This window comes from Tachysurus vachellii, chromosome 7 (assembly GCF_030014155.1).
Source record: "Tachysurus vachellii isolate PV-2020 chromosome 7, HZAU_Pvac_v1, whole genome shotgun sequence".
In the NCBI taxonomy this organism is placed as follows: Eukaryota; Metazoa; Chordata; class Actinopteri; order Siluriformes; family Bagridae; genus Tachysurus; species Tachysurus vachellii.
The window spans coordinates 9,599,800-9,625,950 of record NC_083466.1 but is presented as its reverse complement, the minus strand read 5'-3'; the positions used below and the strand labels follow the sequence as shown (position 1 = coordinate 9,625,950).

Sequence of the window (26,151 nt, the reverse complement as noted above, 5' to 3'; positions counted from 1 at the left end):
CCCTGCTCCCAGGGCGCTAAGGGCCTTGCTCAAGGGCCCAACAGATTGATACCACGATCCTTCAATCAGCAACCCAGAGCCTTAACTACTTGTGCCACCACTGCACCATAATAAGTATGTATCTATAGTGAACCAACTAGTGAATAAAAAGTATTAAATATGGAGACAGTACTAAGTTATTCTTATTAAAATGTATTTACCTGTATTTAAATGTACCTATCGTTCCTAGGATTCCAGTATTTAAATGCTAATCTTCTACATTCACTACATATCACATAGTATTTACGTCACTTTTACATATATATGCTTTTATTAATGTCAATTTGACTAAAACTGAAACTTAATGTGCCGTCTGAAATTGTCTGTGATTTGGTAGATTACCACGGGCAGGTGTTTGGACTTCTGCAGGAGCCTCATCATAACTCTGCCGTATCCTTTCGCAGTGCCCGAAGACACAAACCTAACGTTCATACTGCTTTCATCCTTATCTGATATGGGAAAGATTTCAAGAAAGATTTTGATCTATTGAAATGAACACAGAGAATGAAACTTAATGAAACTAAAGTAATAGGAAGGCATGGTATAGGTTGTGTTTGTGCTGGAATTAGAACCTACACATGACGAATAAGTGAAAATGTTCTCACCATTGCTGGTGCCTGTTTTTAGGTAGCCATCCAGATGGGGTAGTATGTCCACATAGTAGGGCTGAATGATGGAGGAAGAGATGCAGGAGGACCATGATTCCAGAGCGTTCAGTGCTGCGGTGGCCAAAGGAGCGTGGCTTAGTCCCAGCCGCAGAGCAGCCTAACACACATGCAAACACACACACACTATTCTTTTCCAAGTGGTTCATTTGGGATTATTTATCTTACTTAAATGTAGAAATGTAGAAATCCAAGAATTATTTTGTTCTAACCTGGAGTGCAGGGATGTACGCTTTGATGTCCAAAGCCACCATGTCAGGATGCAGTGACAGCACAAAAGTCAGACATGCAGCCAGAAGCTCATCTTTATACTGTTTAATACGCATACACACCTGTGGGGAAAGCCGGTTTATTAAACATAACAACTCCATCCTCACGTTTTAGACCAAGAAAAAAAAAAAGGAATGAGTGAAGGGGTAGGAAAGAAAAATATTGCTTAGTGCCAATTTTCAATAACTTAATATCCAAAGGCTTTCAAATCAACATACTAAATTCATTTAAAGTCAATTTGTCATTAACAGACTCGCATTTATTTAAAAATTGGCTTTTCTTAAGTTGACCAAATTCAACAAATTTCTTGTTTAAAAAAAATGAGAAGATAGATATTCTGAAAAACTTACTAACTGCAAAATAGTGCTATTTTACCCAACAGCCCCATGTTAATGACAATTGTTTATACACACACAACCACAACTGCTCATCCCACGTTTTATGTACATTTTTTGAACCTGTAAACCAGTCTGTAAACATAATTCAGAGTTAATTATATGCACATCATCGGCCTTCCTTTCTTATATGAGTTTATTGTGCGCTGTTAGCCCTCCCAGTTGCTCTTGTATGGTGACGCCAAATTTTCCCTTGGTGTTTAATACCAAAAGTAGTTTCTACTCACTACTCTACTCCAGCTACTGTCAATTGATAGATTAAGTGAGATTTCAGGAAATACATTAAGTTGGAAGCAAAGAATAAAGAGGAGGAAGGGAAAAAAAAAAAACACACCTCCTTGCCAAACTTTGAGACAAGTGCAAAACAGGCACTTCTAGCCTGAGAGCCATCACTGTTGCTTTTGGGGCCTTGACCCTGGAAAAAAAAAGGAACGTATAAAGATGTGAAAATAATCTGCTAAGGTTTTAGGTAAGAATACTGAGTAATCATGATGTAATCTAGAACGGCTTTAATAAGATGGCAGGCCTAAAACTATTATGCAAGAATGTTTTTGCACTACAAGAGAAACTGCAGGATTCACCTGAAAGTATTTGATATTCTTGGCAATGACCATACAGAGAGAAAGCAGTTTGTAGAAGCCGCTGACCAGAGGGAAGCGTATAGACTGAAGGATGAGCTCGTGGCACAGAGGGTAAACCCACTGAGCAAAATATTCAGGGTTTTTTGATGGAAGTAATGCACTAGAAGTATAACAGACAAATCACAAATAAAGCACGTTAATAAAAAAGGGGTTTTAGGGTGAACGCTATATTAAGCCTCCTTAAAATAACACACATGATCTCAACACTAGCTGAAAATAAAAAGCACCTGCAAAAGTCCACCAAATTTACAAAGGCGGTGAAATCTTTGGGCCGGTTGGGTATCAGGTTGCTTGTGGGATCAGAAGAGGGCATAACTCCAGAGCCTACATCACTTTGTCCCTGCGATAAGTGGAAATAAGTCATGCAATAAGTACCTTAAGGTTGCTTTAGTCATGTATATAAAGAAGATGGGTTTTATTATTTTCAAACATAAGAAGATCCCTTAGGGTGTGGAGGCATTTTCATTTCGAATCTACCTCATCGTCTGTGTTCACTTTCTGCAAAGAGAGATCAAGCTTTTCCACAATCTTCATAATGGACTGCACCAGTGCATCATACAGTAGCATGTTCAGAGCTTTCAGGCTGTAGCTCCTGGTTAATGCAGCACTGTCAAGAAATCCAGTGTCCTAGAAGGAAAAAAGAAACACGGGTAAAATGTACACAGGTTTGTACGCAAAAACAAAACTCATTAGTGCCATTTTAGCAGCAGGTGTAATTACAGCAAGTAAACTGCTGTATTACCTGTAGGAGAGAAACTAAAATATAAACCCAGACACAAAGCAAAATTTACATCCCTAAAGGGCAAGGACAAAGGAAAAACTTTGAGACAGCATGTGAAAGAAAGATTAAACAGAGTGATTATGTTACGATTGCTGAGACCAAATCTGCTCAATTCTACAACAAAATGCAAGGCAACCTGCAGAGATTTTTTGTGTTTTTTTTTTCCTACTGAAATTGCAAGCACAGGAATCTTCTACCAGAGAAGACACATGTGTAATTACGTTCTATGATAGCTGTACTCATGTTTGACACACACACGAATCAAAGAGATATTTGGCTGAATGCCTGTTATGATTATATAACAATGTGTCTCTGGAGAAAATGCTTGATTTTGTCTCATTTCTGCAATCACAAAATCATGAAATCCTGGAGGGATTGCATTACAGTTTAGAGGTGTACTGTACAAGAGTAAAGGAAAACAATGTTACAGTACATGAGTTAACACAATGTGAATAAAAGTTCATAGGTTTACAGTAGCAGCAGTTCATAGGTTTACAGTATTCAGGTGAGAAAGAGGGAAAAATGCAAATCTGATGGGTGATTACAAAAGGTTCACACCTTCATATTTTCACAGTCCAGAAGCCCCTTGAAAAGGTCCAGATAGTCCTTAGACGATGGAATCTTCCACTTGCCCGTGCGCACCAGTGCTGGCTCAGCAGCTTCATCTCCATTGCTGACAGTATTCTGAGCAGCACCTTCATCCTTTGCAAAATGAAAATACAGGGTGTCTCAAAAGAATAGATTGAAATTGTTCTCCATGACTACGATGTACCAGTAAAAGATAAGCCACAAAGATCATTTCAATGTAAGTGCAATTACATGCAGAGCACCAGATCATCACGAGTTCATCATGAGTGAGAGTGACGGCTCTGTGCCTGTGTGTTCGTGCAGAGGGTGTTATGTTTAAAGGATTTCTTTTCAAATTACATTTTGCTAAAAACAAATTATAAATAAATAAATAAATAAATAAAGTGTTCATTAATTAATTCACTAAATAATGTTCCAGTTAAGAATTATAACAGCGTATAATATAATAAAAGACTAGATAATAAACACTAAAATAAGAGTACCTCTACTTGAAGAACTGGTTTCGAGCACACGCGTATTAAGCCTTGATGAACTGGGAAATACGATGAGAGAGAAATATACATGTGGTCAGCAGATAAAATGTCCCAAGACATGACAAGTTGAGAAAAGCTTAACTTAATGCAAACACGATGTGACCTGTGGACGTGATACAAGGCAAAGAGCACAATCTGTTTCTTCTTTATTGTATGCCATGATGCATATTTATGCTGGTGAATGTTTTATACAAACCCTCTGCCTCCAGAATGAGTCATTTTCTTATCTGTCATCAACTACACACCGATTACGTTGTTACAACCAGTATTAGAAATGCGAGGTGGTGACTGGCAGCGATAAAATCCCTGTATGTGTGAGAGTAGCTTTCCATGACAGCCTTTAGAAGATGATGCTTACCTACAGAGCTGGTGAAACTCCAAAGGACAGGGTCCCTGGCTGCCATCGCAACGAGAACTTTGATGATCGAGCGACATGTGGTGTACTGCATTTTCTGACTGTACAGAGGGAAGGTGTCTATCTGTACCACCAAGAGGCGCTCGAGCACCGAAGTGTACACTTCAGGAATCTGGAAATGAAATTTAACAAAATTCAATTCAACTAAAACAAATTCAAAAAGTAATCAAATTTATTTGTCAATGAAACTATTCAAATCAACCCCAAATCATTTTAATTACACCGTTACCTTCAGTATCTACCACTAACCAATGAAATCCAAGGATCCATGGTGTCACTTACTTTGTCCAGGTGGATCAGAACACTAGCGATAGAGTCCAGGAAACTAGGCATCTGGTAAACGTTATCGTCATCACGGTCCGACTCGATCAAGTACATCTGCTTACAGCGCTGGATAAGCTCAACGTACATCAAATCTACGTCCTGAGGGCACACCACTTTACACGGCTACGCCCGCACAAAGGACAACAGTAGAACAGACTGATCAAGATTATGTTATACGTCTTAAATATTAACTCTAAGTAAGTTGAGATCACGGCATTCAAATTATTACTCAAATAAGACTCACTGCCGCAAAAAGTCCATATCCTCTTATAGCAATGGAGAGTTCTCTGTTAGAGGAGTCCATTGTCCTGATAATAGAGCAAAACTTCTGCATAAAGAACTTCAGCTTGCCCTGATGCTGCTCAACATCTTCAGATACCAGGATGGCAACCTACAGGATGATCAAAACCATAACAGAAATCATACATTTTAACTGCATAAAGGGAAGTACAAGCTTCTAAACATCTAGATATCAACCTGTTTAAGGAAAGACTCCAGAGCAGCATAGCTGGTTTTCTTCATTTCGGGATTTATGTGTCCGCAAAGTTTGGACATCACATCAAAAACAGTCCTATAGTGGTCCATGAGGCAGCTGCTGAACTGGCCTGCGTGCTTCGTAAAGAGTTTCAGTCCAGCTGCCAAAAGGTGCACACACACAGACAGACAGACAGACGGACAGACACACACAGGCAAATACATATATACGTGATTTTGTGCTTTTGCAAATGAAGAAAAAAAATCCAAAACAAACAGAATTCACGATTTTCCGAGGAGTTAATTTGGTCCTAGGCATGTTTTGTGAGGTCAAAGACACGTGTGTAAAACTTACAGCTATCAGACAAGGAAATTGCATGTGGTTTCTCTGATAGGAGTTTAAATGAAGACTCCTGGGCTTGAAATTTCACTTTTAGCTGCAGTAAAATCATTTTTGGGCACAATCAAAAAACTACATGAAATTCTAAAGGGCCTGAATAAAGTCTATGACTCATTTTTATTGTATAAATAATAATAATAATAATAATAATAATAATAATAGCTGATCAAATTAAAAAATGCAAATGTAATAGTTTAGGAAATAACATGCACAGTTTGCAGGGAAATGAGGCGACCAGAAAAAGCACCGTAACACACTTAGAGTAAAGTGCAATCTGCCCTCTTCCACATACACGAGCTCACAGAAGCTCACTCTTAACTAGTGCCACTTTCATTTACACGGGAGAAAGAGCATGTCTGGTCACTGGTGATGTTCCCACAGCCCCTTCTGGATTTCTTGTACAGGATAAAAGGCATCTCATTCAGTCACATGCTTGTATCATAACACAAAAAAAAACAATCTGTAATCTCATGCAGACATTTTGTTGTGATCATAATAAAAACGGCGACCTCTTACCGAATGGGACTGCGTAGCGCTTCATTTCAGTCTAAAGAGGTTAAGAAGAAAGATTCTGTAAAAGCCGTTCATGGAATTAGAAGTAGGTTTCAAAAGCAAACCAGGTTCACTTACCTGTGGGCAGATTGCCTTTAGTGCATAGTCAAAGATTTCCTTTGAGGTAACAGGGTCTGTTTTATACAAAATGGTATACATGAGATGAGAGCAATCAGAACTGCTGGTGTCAAAATCCTTACAACAGAACACACAGACACACACACAGACACACACAGAGACACACACAGAGACCTTCATCCATTGATTTGGTGAAGTTCACCATCAGTGCTGTGAGCCCTCTCAGAACACCAGCAACGACAGGAAGTTTCGGCTCCCTCGTAGCAGAGGTCATCTGAAACAGATGAACACTTCTTAGAAATCTTAGCAATCTATACATGTTTAGTGAGTTAGTCTGTTATGATTTAATTTGTAGAGGAAGCTGCTTATTTACCTGTCCTTTCAGTTCTCTGAGATAGGCCTTATAGAGCTTGTCTGAATTGTTGACCATCTCGCTAGGCTGCACTTCACCAAGTACTCCAAGAAGTTCATAAATATTCCCCAGCACTTTAAGGAGAAAAGATTAGCACAGAGTTAATGTTAGCAAGTTGGATGAACCTGAAAATTTGTTGCCATGGTAATCTTAATATCTATCTATTATCTGTTACTATCTGTCTTATTAGTTAAGAAGACGACAGTTAAGTAGTGAAACAACAGATGACAAAGTCAGTGTCAGTGATGTTATGTTCACACACAAGTCACCAGTCGGTGTTCATACTGCTGGTGGCGATAGTAATAACATTTATCAGCGGGTGGTGCAACTAGCATTCCAAAATAATTCTGGAGAGAGAGCGTTTGTGTAGAAACTTCGAATGTCCATTCAGTCATGTCATCATTTCTTAACATCACAGAAAAAAGTCCTTAATGAGACTACTGCCATCATTTAAATCATGTCTTCCATATGGGTTTATTTCAACTGGGGCACTTACAAACCAAACTACATGTGTGTTAAAAGTCAAACAGATTCACAAATTATTAAAATGGATTGGTTTGATTGTATTTTCAATCTGATAGTTTCATTTCATTTGGGAATTAATCGATGCTCATACAGTTAAGTCCCGACCAAAGATTGAGAGCGGCAGACTTAATGATTCTGAGCGAACTTGTGCTTTCAATTCATGAGCGAATGAACTAAGTGAACGGATTCATGTCAGGCCCGCTTATACTTGTTTGTTGTTAGATCACTTCACCACCCTTTCAACTTGAAGGGAAAGAAGGTAGACAGTGTATTTAAAAAAGTGTGTAGCACAAAGCTACATGACTTGTGGTTTGTGTAGCATAAGCCACTAGACAACATGGTGCAGCAATGACTGATGGCTATTTATTTTATGGCTAGTGTTAGTGAAGTGACGTGACATACAGCTAAGTATGGTGACCCATACTCAGAATTCGTTCTCTGCATTTAACCCATCCAAAGTGCACACACAGCAGTGAACACACTGGAGCAGTGGGCAGCCATTTATGCTGCGGCGCCCGGGGAGCAGTTGGGGGGGATTCGGTGCCTTGCTCAAGGGCACCTCAGTCATGGCCGGCCCGAGACTCGAACCCACAACCTTCGGGTTACGAGTCAGACCCTCTAACCATTAGGCCACGACTGCTCTAAATAGACATACAGTGATGCCTCGAGATACGAGTGCATTGACATACGAATTTTTTGACATACGAGCTGTGATTCGACCAAATTTTTGTCTTAATATACGAGCAAATTTTTGAGATACAAGCATCCGAGCCGCCGCCGCCGAAACAAAGATCCCCAACAACCACGTGTGCTCTGTTTCCCCGGCCTCAGCTTCCCGCGTCTCACTTTGTTAAAGCCGCCATTCCACTGCACACGACAAACGACGGTCGATAAGACGGAAGTCATTCATTTCCTATGGAGAGTCGCAAAGGCGCTGCGTAGGTACCAACCATCTGCTGATCCGTAATTTTCACATCACATCACATGTAAACACATATGTAAACATTTGTATTCTCATTGAAAATAAATTCACCTGAAAGAAACAATAACTTTGTCCCAATTGACATACTATGATGTCACTTGTGGAAAGGGTCACTGTGCAAATCTTTGTTTGGTGAACTGAATCACAAGATTCGAGTCACTGAGATGAATCAACATCACCACCACTACTATTTGATTTATGAGCCTGAGAGATACACAAAATTCTGGGAGTTAAAGCGATTTTTTTTCACTTATTTGATTGCAAAATTAGGGATGAGCGAGTACAGCGTTATCTGTATCTGTATCCGTATCTGTTAACCATATGAATTATCTGTATCTGCATCTGTACTCGGAATGGGTGGGTGTCTTGAAATGGGCGGTGCTTTAACCGGTTATAATTAATTTGTAATATTTATAACACTAGCTTACTACCTTTATGTTTTTATGAAATATAGCAAAAACGTGTCAGACACTCAGTGTCTGGTTACTGATTAGCGACAGCTGAAGGTTTAAAAAAGAAAAAAAATCTCCAACAGGCAGAGACGCAATGTGAGTCGCATTCTACCAAGCAAGCACCACGTCTGAACGAACCCACGTTTACCAGAACTCTACTGGTTAGTAAGTAGGTATTATTAACGTTACAACCCGAAGTAAAAAGCTGAAGAAACCCTAAACGTTAACGGAAAAGACCCGCGAACCCAAGTGACTGAGGGAGAGACAGAGAGGTGTTCTGTGTGTGACTGTGAGTGAGCAGAGCGAGACACAGCAACACAATACATCTGTATGTGTGTAGAGGAGGGGCGCTGTGACTAGCCTATCACTGTAGGGGAGGGGCGCTGTGACTAGCCTATCACAGAACGCTGACACAATCAGCTACCCAATGATGATTTTCATTCAAATCCGAGCACAGATATTGACTCGTATTACTCGTATAATACTCGTACTCGGCAGAAGTGCTTTATCCGTACCGGATACTCGTTTCAGCCGAGTATCCTGCTCATCTCTATGCAAAATACTTTACTTTACTTAATCTCAGTGCTACAATACTTCTAAATGGAACAAGTGATTCTTTCCAGGTAAAGAGAATTTGATAGCTCAACTTGCCTGTGTCAGGTATTTTGTTTTTCTGGCAAAGCTCCCCATATAATTTGTTGAACAAGTCTCCTAGTTTGAAGTCCTGAGCAACACTCGAGTCCTTGGTTAAATAGAGTACCTGATGAGATTTGCAAAATCCACAAATCTAAGTGTTATTTTCATCAACATATAATTTAAAGGTAGATCAAAACCGAATCAAAAGCATAAATATCTAAAAATTCTTGCTTAATATCGATAAAGGGTCCTTACCTTGATAAGCAGCTCTAAAGCAGGTCCCCTACATCTTGCTGATTTGTCTTTCGTGTAAACAACAAGACAAGTGTCCTGTTCATGAATAAAAATAAATTCACCTCATATTTAACTGAGATAATTTTGCCTTTCAAGTGTTGGTTACAAAAAGCATGTCACTGTAGGATCAATATCGGAATATCAATATTACTTATTATATGTAGTGAAAAAGAGAGAACTGAAACTGAATGTGAGTAACCTTGAGCTCAAGGGCATAGTTCTTCTCCCATCCTTTAACATGGTCAGCCATCTTCTGTAGGAATAACGCCAACAGATTGAGGATATCCACCCTGGCATCCTGGAGCTAGAGATCATACACAGTATTAAACAAACAGATACAGATACTAATAAAGCAAGAAGTATGATCAGCTTGTAAAAGTCTCACCATGTCACTGGACAGGGACTTTCGGAGAAAGGCAAGTAGTCCTTCTTCTTTTGCAAACAACAAGGAAGTCTGGAAAGCTGTTTTGATAAGTTTGAGTGAGTTTGGTGACTGTAGAGTATACTGGATCTGGCTACATTCACATAGCAAAACAGGTGGTATTCTTATAACAGTCTATAGCTGCAAACAAAGCATTCATGACCTATTTGTTTTTTATGTCACACCACGAGTTAACAACTGAACTGAACTGTACTGAGCACAACACACACATCAACTGCATGGACTGCACGGACCTACATCAAATACACACTCTTACAATATATAACCATCAAATGACATACGTTTACATGCTGTTTGCTCTCTTTGCACATGCTGTCTCACATTTCAGTTGATTGCTGTTTTGCACAATACTTTACAATACCTCATGTAACTGCTGCTATAATACTAATGTGTTTATTCCAGTATTTCTGCACACAATATTGTTGAACATACAGTATTTACACTGGTCAGTGCTGTTTTTGTGTATTGTCTTTTGTGTAATGTCTTTTTGTCTTTTGTGTGACGTTTGTATTTTTTAGTTTGCACTGTCAAATTGTCCTGCACTGTCTCGTCCTGCACGGTCTCGTCTGTCTCGTCCTGCACTGTCTCGTCCGTCTCGTCCTGCACTGTCTCGTCCGTCTCGTCCTGCACTGTCTCGTCCGTCTCGTCCTGCACTGTCTCGTCCGTCTCGTCCTGCACTGTCTCGTCCGTCTCGTCCTGCACTGTCTCGTCCGTCTCGTCCTGCACTGTCTCGTCCGTCTCGTCCTGCACTGTCTCGTCCTGCACTGTCTCGTCCTGCACTGTCTCGTCCTGCACTGTCTCGTCCTGCACTGTCTCGTCCTGCACTGTCTCGTCTTGCACTGTCCTGTCTTGCAGTGTCCTGTCTTGTCTGTCCTGCACTTTCTTGTTTGTCTTTTGTCCTGCACTGTTTGCACAGATGCACTTTATGTATCTAGGACTAACTTACTAAGTCCTTATAGCTTTGTCTTTGTTCTATGTAGCTCCATGATCCTGGAGAAACGTTGTCTCTTTTCACTGTGTACTGTAACAGCTATATATGGTTGTAATGACAATAAAAAGCTTCTTGACTCTTGACTAGAGCTATCTATAAGATAACTTCTATATTGAATACACACAGTTACTTATATTTACTACTATAATAAACAAACTCCAGGGGTTATTGTGAGTTAGCTAACAGACAGCAAAGAGCTAAGTTTTTATAGCATCTCACCCAACACATTCTCGCTCTTGGTTACCATACACTCCTGTCCCAGGTCTCCAATAATATCATGGCATATAACAGCAACGTTTCGCGTTTCTGTGTCTCCGATAAAGGTGTGAAGTTTGAGCAAAGAGCCCTGAACTCCACCGACTGCCGAGCTCTCAGAGGAGGACATGTTTCATTACCAAAGCTTCAGTGAAGCGCGCGCGGAGGCAAGAAGGCAATACAATACCACGTGATCAACACTTCAACCCCTTCCTGGTGTGTACAAAGACACGCCTACAGGTGAATTAGAAGCGCTACGATTGGCCAGAGTCTGGCACGAGCGCGAATGTTCAAAAATATTTAAATAAGATGATGTAATTATGCTAAATAAGAAAAACTGAATGCATTTTTTCATGAGATTTAAGGTATGAGGAGATCAGGTCTAAAATGCTTCTGAAATGATCCCCTATTGATGTTCTTCAGGTTTAATCATGGCAAAAAAACATTATGAGTGAATACCTGGATTAGTTTGTGAACATCAATGAAACTGTAATGAAACAGTGCTGGTTTCAGATTGATCCATCCTTCCAATTTCTTTACCATGTATCCTACAAAGGGTTGTTAAGAGCTTGGAACATATCCCATGGGAACATGGTTGAGGACACGCTGGACGAGGTACCGACCCATCCATCACAGGGCACAATAACTCATGCACTATACACAATCAGTTCCAGAGACAGAAATCGACTAGAATTTGATTTTGTGATACAGATTAGAAGTTCTTGGTATAAATCTCAGCTGTGCTAAAATGCCATGGTAGCAGTCTTGAGCAAGAACCTTAAACCTTAAGCTTATTGTATCCTGCTTCAATTCTATAGTCTTTTATTTATTTTTTAAACAAAAAAGCATCATCCATATAAGCACATGCACTTTTTTATGTGTTGTTATACTATGTAAGATATTACAGTACTTACTACATTTTATTATTGTATTACAGTTTTATTGTTGTACATATTTCTATATAGTTATAGTAATTTATTGACAACACTCTTGCCAGTACATTAACTTAGTCTGTAGTCTGTACAACACTTACTGTACAGCACTTATTAACAGGTTTGCTGAATCATTACCCCATACCGATACTGTATCTCCACAGCATTACAATCCAGCTAATCGGTTCCTCTGGTAGTTTATTGTGATTGTTTTCTGTGCTTTTATTTTTTTTCAGGAAACTACCTGAATTGGTGAAATTGGACTTCTGGTTGTTCAGTGGCAGAATCCCGCACTATCGATGCTGTGGCCCGGGTTCAAAGAGCTAACTCTCAGTGCCGGTCCCAAGCCCGGATAAAACAGGAGGGTTGCATCAGGAAGGGCATCCAAAATCAAATACTGTATGTGGACCACATGATCCCTTGTGGCGTCAGCAAAAAGGGAGCAGCCAAAGGAACAACAAATTGAACTAGATTCGTAAAGTTCGTCGTGACAAACTTTGATGTTGGCTTTGACCGGTGCAAAGGCCGGTGCTTTTTGGAGGCGAGTGGACATAAGGGACAGTATTACTTTTGTGGACAGAAAGATAGGGTGCCAAAACATTTGGAGGCAAGTGGAGACGAGCATGTGACGTCATCAGAATACACTCATTTTTCTGAGTGTTTTGGAATGGAATGTCACATGTCCATGTTGTAAAAAGTTTTTTGATTTTGCATATTTTGGGGGCGGGGATGCGGCACAATCGAAAGGCCAGTCGATACACCAATTTGAAACTTTGTTCAGAGTATCACCCTAAAGGAGCTGGCCGAGTTTGGTGTAGATAGTTTGAAAGCTTGCCGAGTTATTAACCTCCAAAGTTTATAATGGGAGTCTATGGGAAAAAAGGCCAATTTGAGATCCGGTACCGGAAGTACCGGTACTCGGATCACTTAGAAAAGTAATAGCAACAAACTTCAGACCAGGGTCTACAACATATCCAAATTTGGTGCATGTGGCTCGAAAGCCCTAAGCCACATTAAATTTTATAAATTTTTGTCTAAGCTGAAATAGGAAAACAGAAGCCAACATAATTAGTGAAATTGCAAACAAGAGAGTATTCTTTGAAACTCTGACCAGTGAAGACACATATGTAGTTAGTTTCTGTGATAGCCGTACTCCTGTTCGATGCACATGCATCGAAGAGGGCATTGGCAGCATACATGTTGTGATGACATCACTCAACGCTTCTTGGCCCAAATCTGTGGTAATTTTGAGAAACCTGTAAGCTCCTACAAATATTGTGGAGTTTGCTTGACTAGTGCAGGCACTCACTAAGCCTAGAATATACATTTTATGATTTTGTACATTTTATTTCAGTCTCTCAAGTTTTTTTACTTACTTTCCCTAGCCTTTTTACATCATTTCCCTAGTTTGCTTTACTGTCTATACATTTTTCGCCTGCCTTCTTGTCGACCTTTTGTATCCTGTTGCCATACACTGTATCTATTCATTCTCATTTGCAAATCTGTTTTCCAAATGATTGGTTTTAGCATTATGTAATTCAACCCCTAGCCTACTATTTTGGTAAACTTTGATTTATTCAACATTATTGCATTTATAATATTCAATAAAAAGTAAAGTGACAGTTAATACACAGATAATGAATGGCGTGTGTAGTGTAGTGTGAAGTTCTCTGCAAAGAGGAGAGAATGTATTGTGTACTGTATTTTGATGCTGGAACACTGAAATGGGATTTACAATCCTCGCTGAAAAATTTGGGGTCTGTGGGAAATGTTCTTAGATCACATGCATTACGGTAAGATGAGCAGAGCAAAATCTATCCATTTGAGTCCTGGCTCTAGACCTTCAAATGTCATGTGTCTGTTTATCAATTTTTGACTTCAAGTGCTCCTTGTATGCCAAAATGTCTCCGCTCCATTTGGTGATGGTTTGGTTCTCGCACACCCAAATTTCCTGAGCCACCTGGAATCAAACACATCACGGTCAGAGAGAACAGATATCTAATAAAAGCAGCGTTGAGGTCTTTGCACCAATAATCTACCTGCTGTATGAGTCTGAAGTCATGGCTGACCAGCATCATCCCTCCCTCAAATTCGTTGACGGCTTCAGCCAGCGCGTCGATGGTCTCGATGTCCAGGTGATTGGTAGGTTCATCCAGGAAGAGCATGTGGGGGTTCTGCCAGGCCAGCCAGGCAAAGCAAACACGGCACTTCTGTCCGTCTGACAGATTCCTAATGGGACTCACCTGAGGACAGATTTCACCAATTTATTCTGCATTAAAAACCTTTACGGTTTCTTTTAAATGTACAAATGTTGATGTATATTATTACAGACTGTAACAGAAGCATCAAGTGTCTCTGAAACGGACATATGGGGCGTTCAAGTCATGTCAAAATGATTGTATTTCTGAGTTGAAAATACGAACAACAAATCAAGTCGGAGTTGCGTCAGTCAGAAAACACGGTGGATTTGCGGAAACAGAATGTCTACTTGTCTTAGAAGCTGATTTCATTTATTATGCATTAATATGATAGCACTGTCCATATTAGTATAATAATAATAGTATATTAATAATAGTATAATCCAGTATAATATGTAACAATAACGGTTACTGTGGCAAAATTTAAAAGAACTAAAATTCATTGTTTTCATTTTCTGGAAGTTTGAAAAACTTTGCTGTATTTTTAGAGTTAATTAATAGAAGGAACACCTCCATCTTGCTCTGACCAAAGTGACTTCAACACGCCTGATGTCGTAATTTACAGCTTTCCAACTCATAAATACAAACTTCCCAGCAGGACTTAAGCGCTCAGACACACACCTGCTGTTTACCCGTCAGCCCATACCGTCCGATGATCTTTCTCATCTCCTCTTTTTCTTTGATCTCTGGGTAACACTTCATCATGTACTCTAGAGGAGAAAGATCCAACTCCAGCTGTTCAGTCAGATGCTACAAAACACAGATGACCCAAAAAAACTCAAACTCTGATCTATGAGATGAAAACCAGAGACATGAAAACTCCAATAATGATTGAGTGGAAGATATACTGTGTGCAGGGCCTCCAGTTGTAGGTAATTTATTGGCTCCTGTATCTGGTTATTATAAAGTAATAAGTGAAGTACTGATTAAACATTAAAAATGCCAAAGCATATGCGCTTTCTTTAACATACTGACACAGTTCACGGACAGTTATTTAGTGTATGGCTCACCTGGTGATACCTGCCAATCTTCACGTGGGAGTGTTTCCTGATCATACCATCAGATGGAAGAAGCTAAAAAAAATCAAATAAATAAATACAAACACCAGGTAGGCATAGAGGTTGAAGTATAATGAATGTGAAGTTAAGAAAACACATTAAACTAAGTTCTTAACTAACAATTTGACAGTCAACTGACCTCTCCCATCAAGAGCTTCAGCAGAGTGGACTTCCCTGCTCCGTTAGGGCCCACTAGAGCCACCCGTGTGTCCAGGTCAATGCCAAACTCCAAGTTTTTATAAATATATGGCTTTTAAAAAAGAAAGAACACAAAGTCAGTAGGCTCTCAAGATTCAATTCCAGACTCATTTTAGTGAAGGAGTCCTCATTTCATACAGTTTGTTTTCATACAAATACCCTCTGAAAAATATGCAATTTTTTACAATTCGGTATCTGAGTAACACTCCGATACACCTGGCATTAAGAACGAGCTAAATGTGCTAGAGTTAATGAACAACATGGCACACTTGAGCCCATGTGTGATTAAGTGATCTTGTTCTTTGGTTCTTTTTCCCTGTGCGTGTGTGTAGAATAAACGGCTCACTTGTGTTGTTAACTTGGGTCTGTTGTTTTCTCCCAGTGTTGTCATGCCAACACTTACATTTTACATTCTTGTCCTTGTGACTGCTAGCTATTTGTCTGGTGATTCATTAATTTCGTCTGTTGAGTGTTAGGATGAAGATTTTCTTTCAAAACAGACAGAGTTTATAAGTTAAAGTCCCTTGCATTTTAATGATTTTGTCTGCATCCTGCAATCTGCAAGTATCCCGAAGGGCCACAGTGAATATATGTTTAATATATGATACATACACATTTAGCTATTATGATGATGATTATAAATTTAGGTACCATTTATATGACGTAAACTATGTGTGACTATTATGGGATGTGGAAGATAAACATCAATCCTAGGTAACCAGTTATGTACTCAACTCTATGTATTCTCCATATAATAAGTCATTTCTGTTATTTCCTGTAATTCGGCTTTAGCACATCGTCTCCTGTCTAATTGCCATGTATCGCAGTGGTTGACCTAGAACTTAAGGACCACACGAATGAGAGTAAGACTGTAATTATGGTGAACCTCTGAAAATATAAGTAAAGGAGCTTGCAGTCAATACAGTAACTCTCCCTTTCTGGACTTCATACTTACTGTGTTGTCGGAATATCTGAAACTGACATTCTGCACCATGATGACAGGAGGAGGAATCTTCCCACAGGGAGGAAAATAAAATGACAGAGTCTGCAGGAGGAAAAAGGAGAAGCTCTAGGTTGATAGTACAGCAACGGTCCATAAGTAAAGTATTTCTATTAACTGTGTGCATGCTGTCTTTGACGACAGGGAACATGTGGAATTAAAGTGCTATTGGTCTACAACCGTGAGGATGATTGTAGTTTTGGAACTGAACTAATCTAGTCCCATATTCATGGATGTACAGTACAGTACATGAGAAGGAATCTACATGCTGAATACTGACTAAAGTATTAAAACAGCGGTTACCGTAAGAACAGATCCAGTCATACTGCTATCGGTGGCACTGGATGGAGTCATTTATCAAGTGCTACTCCATTACATGTAATGTTTATGCTTATATAATGCTTAATACTAAATGTGCCTAATATTCATTCAGTAACTGCGTATATACTGTATGAGTGCGTATGCTTTCATTCTTAACCTTATCTGTAACTACACGGGAGGTCAGGCCTGAAGCCACCATCTTCTGCAACGTCTTCTCTTTGCTTTGAGCCTGACGAGCAAGCTTGGCTGAGCCGTGACCAAATCGAGCAATGTAGTTCTACACACAGACAGAAAAGTGGACAAGAACTTCTGAACAATTCCTGTAAATGACATTAATGAGGAATGAAACAGTATAAAACTGGAAGAGACATTTGGAGAGAAGTAATGAGAAAGACAGACCAATTTTAAACTTGGAGTAATAACATTGGATGGAGGAGGATCTTCTCATAGCATGTGCACAGTGCAGCAGTGTTTTACCTTCATATGTGCTATCTGGTCCTGCTCCCAGTTGTAGCGTTTCATCTGGTTCTCCTCCAGCTCCTCCCTGGTCTTCACATATTGGTCGTAATTGCCCTTTAATTTAAATCAGATGGCCCAAAATGTTGAAAGCTTGTTTTTGGACAATTTATTATCTTTCTACTTAAAATGGTTTGGTTAACCCTTTAACAGTAACTTTAACAGTAAACTGGCATTCAACGTGTCTTATCTATATTTTCAATCAGTATAAACAAATTAAAAAAAACAAATTAGTTTTTTCCTTGCTCAAATAGATCAGGTGTGTTAAGATCTGTAGGAACAGGAAGCTGTTGCAATCTTCCCCCATTATCTGAGCACTTATTTATAATAACAAACTATATATGAACATACTGTGTAGTATCTGAGTTTCCTGTGGTGTAGATGTATGATGTTGGTGCAAACACCATTCAGGAAGTCTTGGGAGTGTGAGATGAGTACAAGAATTCGCTTAAACCTGGAAAAGGACAGAAAAATGTAAGCATTCACAATTCTACATAAGCATGCTGCTAGCATTTAATAATTAGCCCAAAACACAGCTAAAAGACTGAAGGACGCACGATTTGAGTTCCTCCTCCAGCCACACACAGGCATCCAAGTCAAGGTGGTTTGTGGGTTCATCCAGTAAAAGCATGAAAGGCTTAATGAACAGCGCTCTGTCCGAGTAGAGGAAAGAGGACGAGAAAAAAGCAGTGAATACCAATACGAGAGATCTCCCTCAGAAGACTGAAATCGACAATGCGGACCTCGTACCTGGCCAACGAGGCACGCATTCTCCAACCGCCGCTGAAGTCTTTGAGCTTTTTGTGCTGCATGGCTGGGGTAAAGCCCAGACCAAAGAGAATGCGTGAAGCTCGAACCTCGGCTTTGTCTGCATCCAGCTCTTCCAGACGCTCGTAGATCTCCATGAGCTTCTCGCACTCTGCTACAAAACGTCAGCAAGACAAAAAAATTGCTGATGTTTTTTTCATTATAAACGTCATATTAAAACACATCTCTACATCTCGAGACTTTTGAATAATCCTATTATTCTTGAAAACAAATCAAGCACTAGGATCTGTCAGGCCTAATTCACAAAGAATGTACACAATTTACACCTAGCTGATACATTAGGTGATAGCACTGCCATGTCATTACTAGACCATGACTTTTAAACAGAAGCGTTTAATAATTTTTACTTTCTACACAAACTAGTCAACATTTTTCCCAAATGGCATTTCGAGATAAAACTTGCTACATGTTATGAAAAAGCCAGATCACACATTACCCAAAACACAAACCAAAAGATACACACCGATGGCAGGTACACACTTCTCACTCTCAACAATACAAAGAACCACAAAAACGTCTTTGTTTACGCAATTACTCTCTCTCTCTCTCTCCTCCTGTCACAGTGTCACCAGACTTTTTTTTAATGCCTAGGGTGTGACGACATTTGATGCAGCTGAGCTGGGTTATAATGCGTGTGAACAAATTTCTGATTATATTTACTAATTAAAATAGTAATTCCTAACTACAGCATTGTCGTTGCAAATCACAGCAGGCTCTGTATTTTTGATGCCTGACCTGAAAGACAAAAAAAACATAGCTATACTGGGTGTATCATTCCACATGCTTTGAAGGATTTAATGTGGAAATTGCACACATCAGCATTCAGAGCTCTTCTCTTAAAAAACTACATACCGAAGCAATATTCAGAAGCTGCATGACAGCTGCACACATGGGACAGAGTTTGGCAAAAACAGAAACATGTCTCAGTTATGCAGGATTCTGAGCTGGGTTTTCTTGTGTGATATCGGCTCCAGTAAAGGTGCGGTCTTAAATCCAGCTCTGATGTTTCACAGTTTGATGTAACTACAGCTTCACACTGAAAGTTATTCTTAATCTCTCTATGTATATTTACTGTGAGATTCCATTTGAAGCTAACATTCAATACCGAAAAGATGTTGTTTTTTTTTTTTTTTTTTTTTACATGCATTGGACATCGGTGAAGACAGCAACTTCATCAGCGATAGTGTGTAGTAGTAATAATAGTAAAAAAAAAATGACTCATGGAAACTTTTAATATATGTGTCTTGACTCTATGTGGAATCCAGTATATCGGTTCATTTGTGCCTTGTATGTGTGACTCACAGTCCTCATGGGCCAGTCTTTCTGCCTCCTTCTCCAGCTGGATCCTCTCCTTATCCACCTCCATCACACACTGTAATGCTGTCTTCTCACTGGTAGCCATCTCACGAGTCAGATGATAAATGTCTATGTGCTCAGGGATAGGAATCTCTCGATGGCCGATAGCAGACAGGAGCATAGATTTACCTGTCATAAGTGACATTGGGGAAAAGAAACGTATAAACTTTCATATTACACAGTAAGGTGTTCAACTGTTGGTTCTCCCAGAAGAGCAAAAAGAAATTAATTAGTGTCTTATATTTATTATCTCTTACAAGACTATAATCCACACCTGTGCCATTGAGGCCAATGAGACCGTAGCGTCTGCCCGAGTTCAGTTCTAGGCTTGTGTCGCTCAGCAGCTCCTGCCCATGGAAAGTGAGTGAAAGGCTGCTGATGTGAACATCTGTACTGTTGAGGTGTGATGCCAAGACCCCTGTAACCGCCCGTGCCTCTATCTTCCTTAGCTCAAACTCATCTAGCTCTTTAGCCAGGGCAGAAAGTTCTGCACAGAAGACAAGTCAGGAACACGACTGAAGAGTTTACAGAAATGAAAAAAAAAACATAAAATAAGATATTTTACCTGTTATTGTGACAATTACTATCCACCATTAAATGCTGGCATACAATAATATATGAGCAAATGCTGCAGGATTACAGCAATGTGCTCTGTACCGGTTACTGTATCATATTATCACCAATGGACACGGTTGAATTATTGGTAAAGTGAAAGCAGTCATGTGAAGCACCAAATCTGACACTAACTGTAGGAGGTGCTGTAAGCTTGCTAGCACTGGAACTTTGCTGTGCATGTGAATACAAAGTAACGTGCGCACATGTATTAGCCGATGGCAACACCATTGGTAACAGGGAAACAGTGTGGGACACAGAAGAGGCGTGATGCCTTACTGTACATAACAGCACCAAAACTTTTTAAAATAAAAAACATGCTGAGTTGTGTTGTTTTCCATGTGCATTTGTAGATAACGTAAGACATGCAATAAATCCACGAGTCTGAAATTAGACGAGTGCTGCAGTGGCACCTAGACCACAATCAGATTTGAACCTGGGAAAATGTGCTCAGCATGAAATCCACCTAAAATAACACACCTTCATTCGTCTCGCCATTCAGAACTGCTCCATTTTCCTCCGGCTGCTCGACCTCTTCGTGCTTTTTGACCCTTTGACGAGCTTTGGCTGCCTCTTTCTTCTTGGCAGCTTTCTTCTTGGCAAGGTCTGAGGGCATGGCTCCAGAGCTCTGTGGGCTGCACAGTAACATGGCATATTAATGACATTTACAATGTAATGCAATTATTGTTCTTAATGAAACAGCCAATCTGTGATACACTATATGACTAAAAGTATGTGGACACCTGACCATCACCCCATATGTGCTTCTACCTCAAACTGTTGTCACAAAGTTGGAAATAAACAATTCTCTTGAATGTCTTTGTATGCTGTAATGTTACATTTCCCTTCACTTCACGTCCCTTGACGTAAGAGCCAAAACCTTCTATAAAATAATAATGCCCCTGGGCACAAAGCAAGCTGCAGGCATACATGGTTTTTCAAAGTTGATGAATAAGAACTGGAGTGTCCTCTATAGAGCCCAGACCTCAACACCATTTCACTCACTCACTCATTTTCTACTGCTTATCTGAACTATTCTTGGGTCACGGGGAGCCTGTGCCTATCTCAGGCTTCATCGGGCATCAAGGCAGGATGCACCCTGGACGGAGTGCCAACCCATCGCAGGGCACACACACACTCTCATTCACTCACACAATCACACACTACGGACAATTTGAACTGGAACACTGACCTCACTAATGCATTCATGACTAAATGAACACAAATCCCCAGTCCACACTCCAACATGTAGTCAAATGAAAAATGTATTAAATCTGGAACAAGATGTTTGAACAAGCATATGGTTATGATGATCAGGTGTCCACAAACATTTGGCCGTATTTTGCATGTTTTACATTAAGCTAATCATCACAAGGGTTTCTGGCCAGATTTTCTCAGAGGATCCACAAAGAGGAACAGTTAAGCTGTCAAACAGTATTGTGATTAATTACCTAATATACTACACAAACCTTTTTATAAAAAACTAAACAAAAAAACATTTAGCCAAAGATTTTTTGCAGGAGCTGTTTTTTTTCCTGTGCACTGTTTAGGGTTGCATTGTACAGGCAAGTTCCACAACAGTGTGGATCCTAATTCTCATCTCCTGCATATGGTTGCAAACTTAACAAACCTCATTTCTCTGCATCAGTCAATAAGGAAAAGAAATAGTGGAAAGGTGTTAGCTGATCAAACAATCAAAAACAGACATGTAATAGTTTCCAATTTCACATCGTATGGTCAGGTGTGGTCTCAGTTTGTAGTCAAAGCTCTTTGTCAGTGTACATCTATGTCAAAAAGCTGTGGGTATTGACTGAAAGTATAGCAGTCGTGTGTACAGAGAAAACAAGGTTCCTCCACAAGCTGCTGGGTTTAGACTCTGTGATATGGTGGAAAAAGCTGAGATAGAATCTGGACACCACCGTGACCCCAGAAGAAGGAAATGAATGACAGAAGGAATGAACAGCAATGACAATGGCTGTCTGTACTTACAAAGTAATATTGTTACAATGAGTCAGGTCTCTTCACACATTTTAGGATAACGACATATTATCTACATAGAGTAAAACATACAATTCAAGAGTGTTTACGTCAACAGCAAACCACAGCAAACGTTTGAGTTCAAATCTCGGACCTTATTAAGATTTTGTTCTATCTTTTGACAGGTGGAAAGTCAGTCACTGTCCTAGTTACCAATTTAGTATGCACGCTTATATTTATAACCCGTTCCGGGCTACAGTTTGTTCTCTAATGATGATATTTATATTTAGGTCATATTTAGCACAAAGTAAAAAGCTTTAGATGGTCTACAGAACAATGGTGTGTCTGAAACAGCACCGAGTTCATTAAATAGTGCATTGTTTTATAAGCCATATAGAATATAGTGCACATCATCCTGAGTAATTTATGATGTCCTACAGTACCATTCTTGCCATCAGTGTCCAACTAGGGAACACAGAATACCCCTAATGCACTTTGAAGTCTATAGGGAAGAAGGATAAAGGGACTATTTAAGACACAGGCATAGTTTAAAGTTCAGCATGTTACCAGGCCTGCTAGCTAGCTTGCTAAACAGTTTCTTCAACAGCCTTCAGATATCATTCGTGCTCGAAAATAATGATATTTTTTGGAACATGTCACGACGATATTTATCCAATATACACAGAATATATAATGATATCTATATATACGTTCTATCCATACCGGCATGCTAGCTGACTGAACATGCTAACATTGCTAAATATTCCCATAGCAGATATCCCCAGTTTATATGATTTAATTGATTGAAAACATATTAAAAGCGTCTGTTTTGCATTAATAAAAATACATTATTCATGTTTAAATCCTGCTCGTTTTGTAAACTCATTGCACCGTATTAACCGTATAACGGCACCGAGAATAAATCGGTTAAAATACCGTTAATTATATTTAAATTAAAATTTAAAAAAAAAGAATGACGTCAGCCCGAAAATCGTTAGTATAGTGTTACACATGGAAGAAATAAAGCTATGGGTGAAGCAGCGTCGTTATAACCAGGTTGTTAATAAAGTTGGACAGTTTCTAAGCTTCCTACCTTAGCAGGAGAGAGCAGCTGGTGGCCGACGGTCTGTCTGTCTGTCAGTCTGTCAGAGGCTCTTATTAGGACAAGAGCAATCCTGCTCCTCTCTCAGGGAGGGGCACATGTCAGCTCTACATGGTTTTAAACTTATATTCGACCATAAACCACTACAACGACGATTAATAAATGGTATTATACAAGTGTTAGGAAGTACACTGACCGTTCACTTTAAAAGGAACACCTGTACACCTGCTTATTTATGACGTTATCCAGACAGCCAGTCATATTTCAGCTATAAAATCATACAGATCCACGTGAAGAGTTTCTGTTAATGATCATATCAACCATCAGAATAAAGAAAACGATGACATGGATGCCAGAATGGATGGGATGAATATTTCAGAAATATCCTGGGATTTTAATTCACACTCTAATGAGATAAGAGTTATGGAGATGGTTATGGTTATGGTTATGGAGTCTTGTTTTCAACCAGCCCACACCAGTCCGCCGCTGCACTCCCTACACACGCTTCTAGTAACTGATGATTGAAAACACTGATGCTTACCTATAAAGTCAAAAATCTTTTCTGTTTTGGAACCTAGGTGGTGTAATGAACTTCCAATAGATGTCCGAACAGCTGAGCCATGACTCTTCAAACAGCTGGTGAAGGCCTACCTGTTTGTAAAATACTTCAACTAGTTCTTGCTTATTTTTTCTGTGCTTATTTATATATTTATATAAAAAACACACACAAACTATTTTGTCCCAACAGAGTTTTTAGACCGATGGTTTCCTTAGTCTGTGTCCTAGTAAACTAGCATCACTTTCCCAGTTTAAATGTAGATTAAAAACTCATCTCTTTAATCAGGCGTACACATAACACATCCCATAATATTGTGCTCAATTACATCAGACCAAATGCACATTATCATCTAGTACTTGCTATTATTATTATTAACAAGCAGCTTCATTAATCTCTCTCCACTGCTTCTCTCTTTCTACCCATCCCGAGGCATCCAGAAATTGTACCAGCTCCGATTGTCTTCTGTGCGATGAAGATTTTGGACCTCCACTGAGATGAGGCCGACTCTGTTAGAATCCTGAGGCATCTAGAGATCTACCAGCTCCAGTTAGACTCTGCGATACTAAAGATGAGATGACAACTCCATGTGGTCTTTTGCATCATTACAACATTTATCAGACTGTATATTTATAATCACACCCTCCAGTGTCACACATATGACGATGAGGTTCCCCTTTGGGTCTGGTTCCTCTCAAGGTTTCTTCTTCACCATTCAAGGGGGTTTTTCCTTGCCACAGTCACCTGTGTCACCTCAGACTTGCTCATTAGGGAGAAATACAAACACATATCAATAAATCTAATATTGATCTTGAATTTTGTATTATATTAATCTTTATAATAACCTTTGGTTTTATGTTTATGTTCTGTAAAGCTGCTTTGAGACATTGTCAATTGTAAAACACGCAATACAAATAAATTTGAATTGAATTGAATTGAATTGATGTACTTATTGATGGAGACTTCAAAACACGTTTGTATGTCAGTCTGGATAAAGGAAGTCTGTGTGCAGAACTGATGAACACTGGATATTCTTTCTTTATTGCACCATTCTCTAAAGTCTTGACACTGTTGTGTGTAAAAAAAAAAAAAACAGGAGATCAGCAGTTTAATGCTGCTGCCACACAATCGATAATAATAAATACATAAATTGCTGGAATTAGTAGGTGTTCCAAATGAAGTTAATGGTGATTGTGTATTGATCAAGCTCAAGAAAAACGTTATTGTCAATGTGCTGTAATGATAGGATAAACATTGTATTAACTAATAATACTCTGTAGTCTAAACCCAAGGTGTGATACTACAGTACTAAATGAAATAAGTGTTCATAAAAAGTGCTGTTTATTTCTGAGCAGAAATTATTTCATATCTTTGTCAAATGACAGACACAATGGTTTATTATGAAATCAAGGGTATTTTATTCTGGGAGACAGATGTTGTATAAAGACTACCGGGATTGGGGCGTTCCCATTCCTGACTCCACCCACTGCACAGTTGTCTTGGCAACAGCGTCAACTCGCTGCGTTAACGATTACAAAGTGAGGCTAAAATGCTAAGTCTAAATTTCATAAGGTCGATCTGCTGAAGTTACTGTAGCTGTAGAAATTAAAAAGGTAAGTTTATTTGGCGACAGAATGCGTATTCATCGAGTGGTTTCCAAAATACAGCTGGTGTCGTACTGGCAGTATAAAGAAAAATACTTTGTAAAAAATAAAATATGCTATTTACCACAACACAAACAAAGCATGTTTATATCCAGTTTATGTACAAAAATAATCACTACAAACAGCACTGTTTTCAGCTTTACATATCTGAATAGATTAGACTCAATTACAATTTTGTGCTTTATTTGCATTAGAGCATTAGTTGTATTAGAAAATCCCTTCACTAGACCCTTATTAGCTGATATACACTTATTATTGTATGCTGGGCAGTAAGAGTTTAGTATAGTATATTATAATACAACTAATGTTCTAATTTAAATAATAAACAAACTTGTAATAAAGAAAACAGTGTTATTTATTTATTTATTAACATAAACAATGTAAACATGCTTGCTTTGTGTTCTGGGAAATAATTATTTTACTGTTTATTCATTATTTGTTATTATTTTGTGTTCGGTAATGATAAACATAGAGAGATTATTATTTCTCTTCCACTAGACAGAAGACACTCACACACACACACACACACACACACACACTCACACACTCACACACACACACACACACACACACGTACAGCATTTAGCAGACACTTATCCAGAGTGACACATTATTTCATTTTTATATTTCAACTGAGCAATTGAGGGTTAAGGGTCTTACTCAGGGGCCTGAGAGTGGCAGCTTGGTGG

The 26,151-nt window shown here is 39.2% G+C and overlaps 2 protein-coding genes across 3 annotated transcripts in view; both read right to left on the bottom strand.

Annotated features, from left to right (window-relative positions):
• Positions 1–11,323, bottom strand: part of prkdc (protein kinase, DNA-activated, catalytic subunit) — a 40,713-nt gene extending 29,390 nt beyond the window's left edge. For both annotated transcript variants that reach the window (XM_060874069.1, XM_060874070.1), the window contains exons 1-22: positions 11,109–11,323; positions 9,842–9,918; positions 9,656–9,760; positions 9,418–9,492; positions 9,178–9,286; positions 6,529–6,641; positions 6,330–6,429; positions 6,156–6,211; positions 6,042–6,072; positions 5,129–5,286; positions 4,896–5,042; positions 4,610–4,774; positions 4,271–4,439; positions 3,862–3,911; positions 3,350–3,493; positions 2,488–2,637; positions 2,238–2,350; positions 1,951–2,110; positions 1,704–1,784; positions 917–1,036; positions 645–804; positions 382–488 (exon numbers count right to left, since the gene is read on the bottom strand). In XM_060874069.1, coding sequence (XP_060730052.1) covers positions 382–488; positions 645–804; positions 917–1,036; positions 1,704–1,784; positions 1,951–2,110; positions 2,238–2,350; positions 2,488–2,637; positions 3,350–3,493; positions 3,862–3,911; positions 4,271–4,439; positions 4,610–4,774; positions 4,896–5,042; positions 5,129–5,286; positions 6,042–6,072; positions 6,156–6,211; positions 6,330–6,429; positions 6,529–6,641; positions 9,178–9,286; positions 9,418–9,492; positions 9,656–9,760; positions 9,842–9,918; positions 11,109–11,274 — 2,556 coding nt within the window. In that variant the 5' untranslated portion in view covers positions 11,275–11,323. The remainder of the gene's footprint in view (positions 1–381; positions 489–644; positions 805–916; positions 1,037–1,703; positions 1,785–1,950; positions 2,111–2,237; positions 2,351–2,487; positions 2,638–3,349; positions 3,494–3,861; positions 3,912–4,270; positions 4,440–4,609; positions 4,775–4,895; positions 5,043–5,128; positions 5,287–6,041; positions 6,073–6,155; positions 6,212–6,329; positions 6,430–6,528; positions 6,642–9,177; positions 9,287–9,417; positions 9,493–9,655; positions 9,761–9,841; positions 9,919–11,108) is intronic.
• An 881-nt stretch (positions 11,324–12,204) lies between these two features.
• abcf2b (ATP-binding cassette, sub-family F (GCN20), member 2b) lies at positions 12,205–23,433 on the bottom strand. The gene is made up of 15 exons (XM_060874115.1): positions 23,234–23,433; positions 20,644–20,798; positions 19,826–20,038; positions 19,498–19,680; positions 18,118–18,289; positions 17,925–18,020; positions 17,719–17,821; positions 17,329–17,424; positions 17,009–17,128; positions 16,486–16,575; positions 15,472–15,582; positions 15,285–15,347; positions 14,896–15,024; positions 14,116–14,319; positions 12,205–14,036 (listed from the first exon to the last, which is right to left on the bottom strand). The coding sequence occupies exons 2-15, from the start codon at positions 20,777–20,779 to the stop codon at positions 13,920–13,922; spliced, it is 1,833 nt and encodes a 610-aa protein (XP_060730098.1). The 5' UTR covers positions 20,780–20,798; positions 23,234–23,433; the 3' UTR covers positions 12,205–13,919.
• Positions 23,434–26,151: the final 2,718 nt, after the last annotated feature.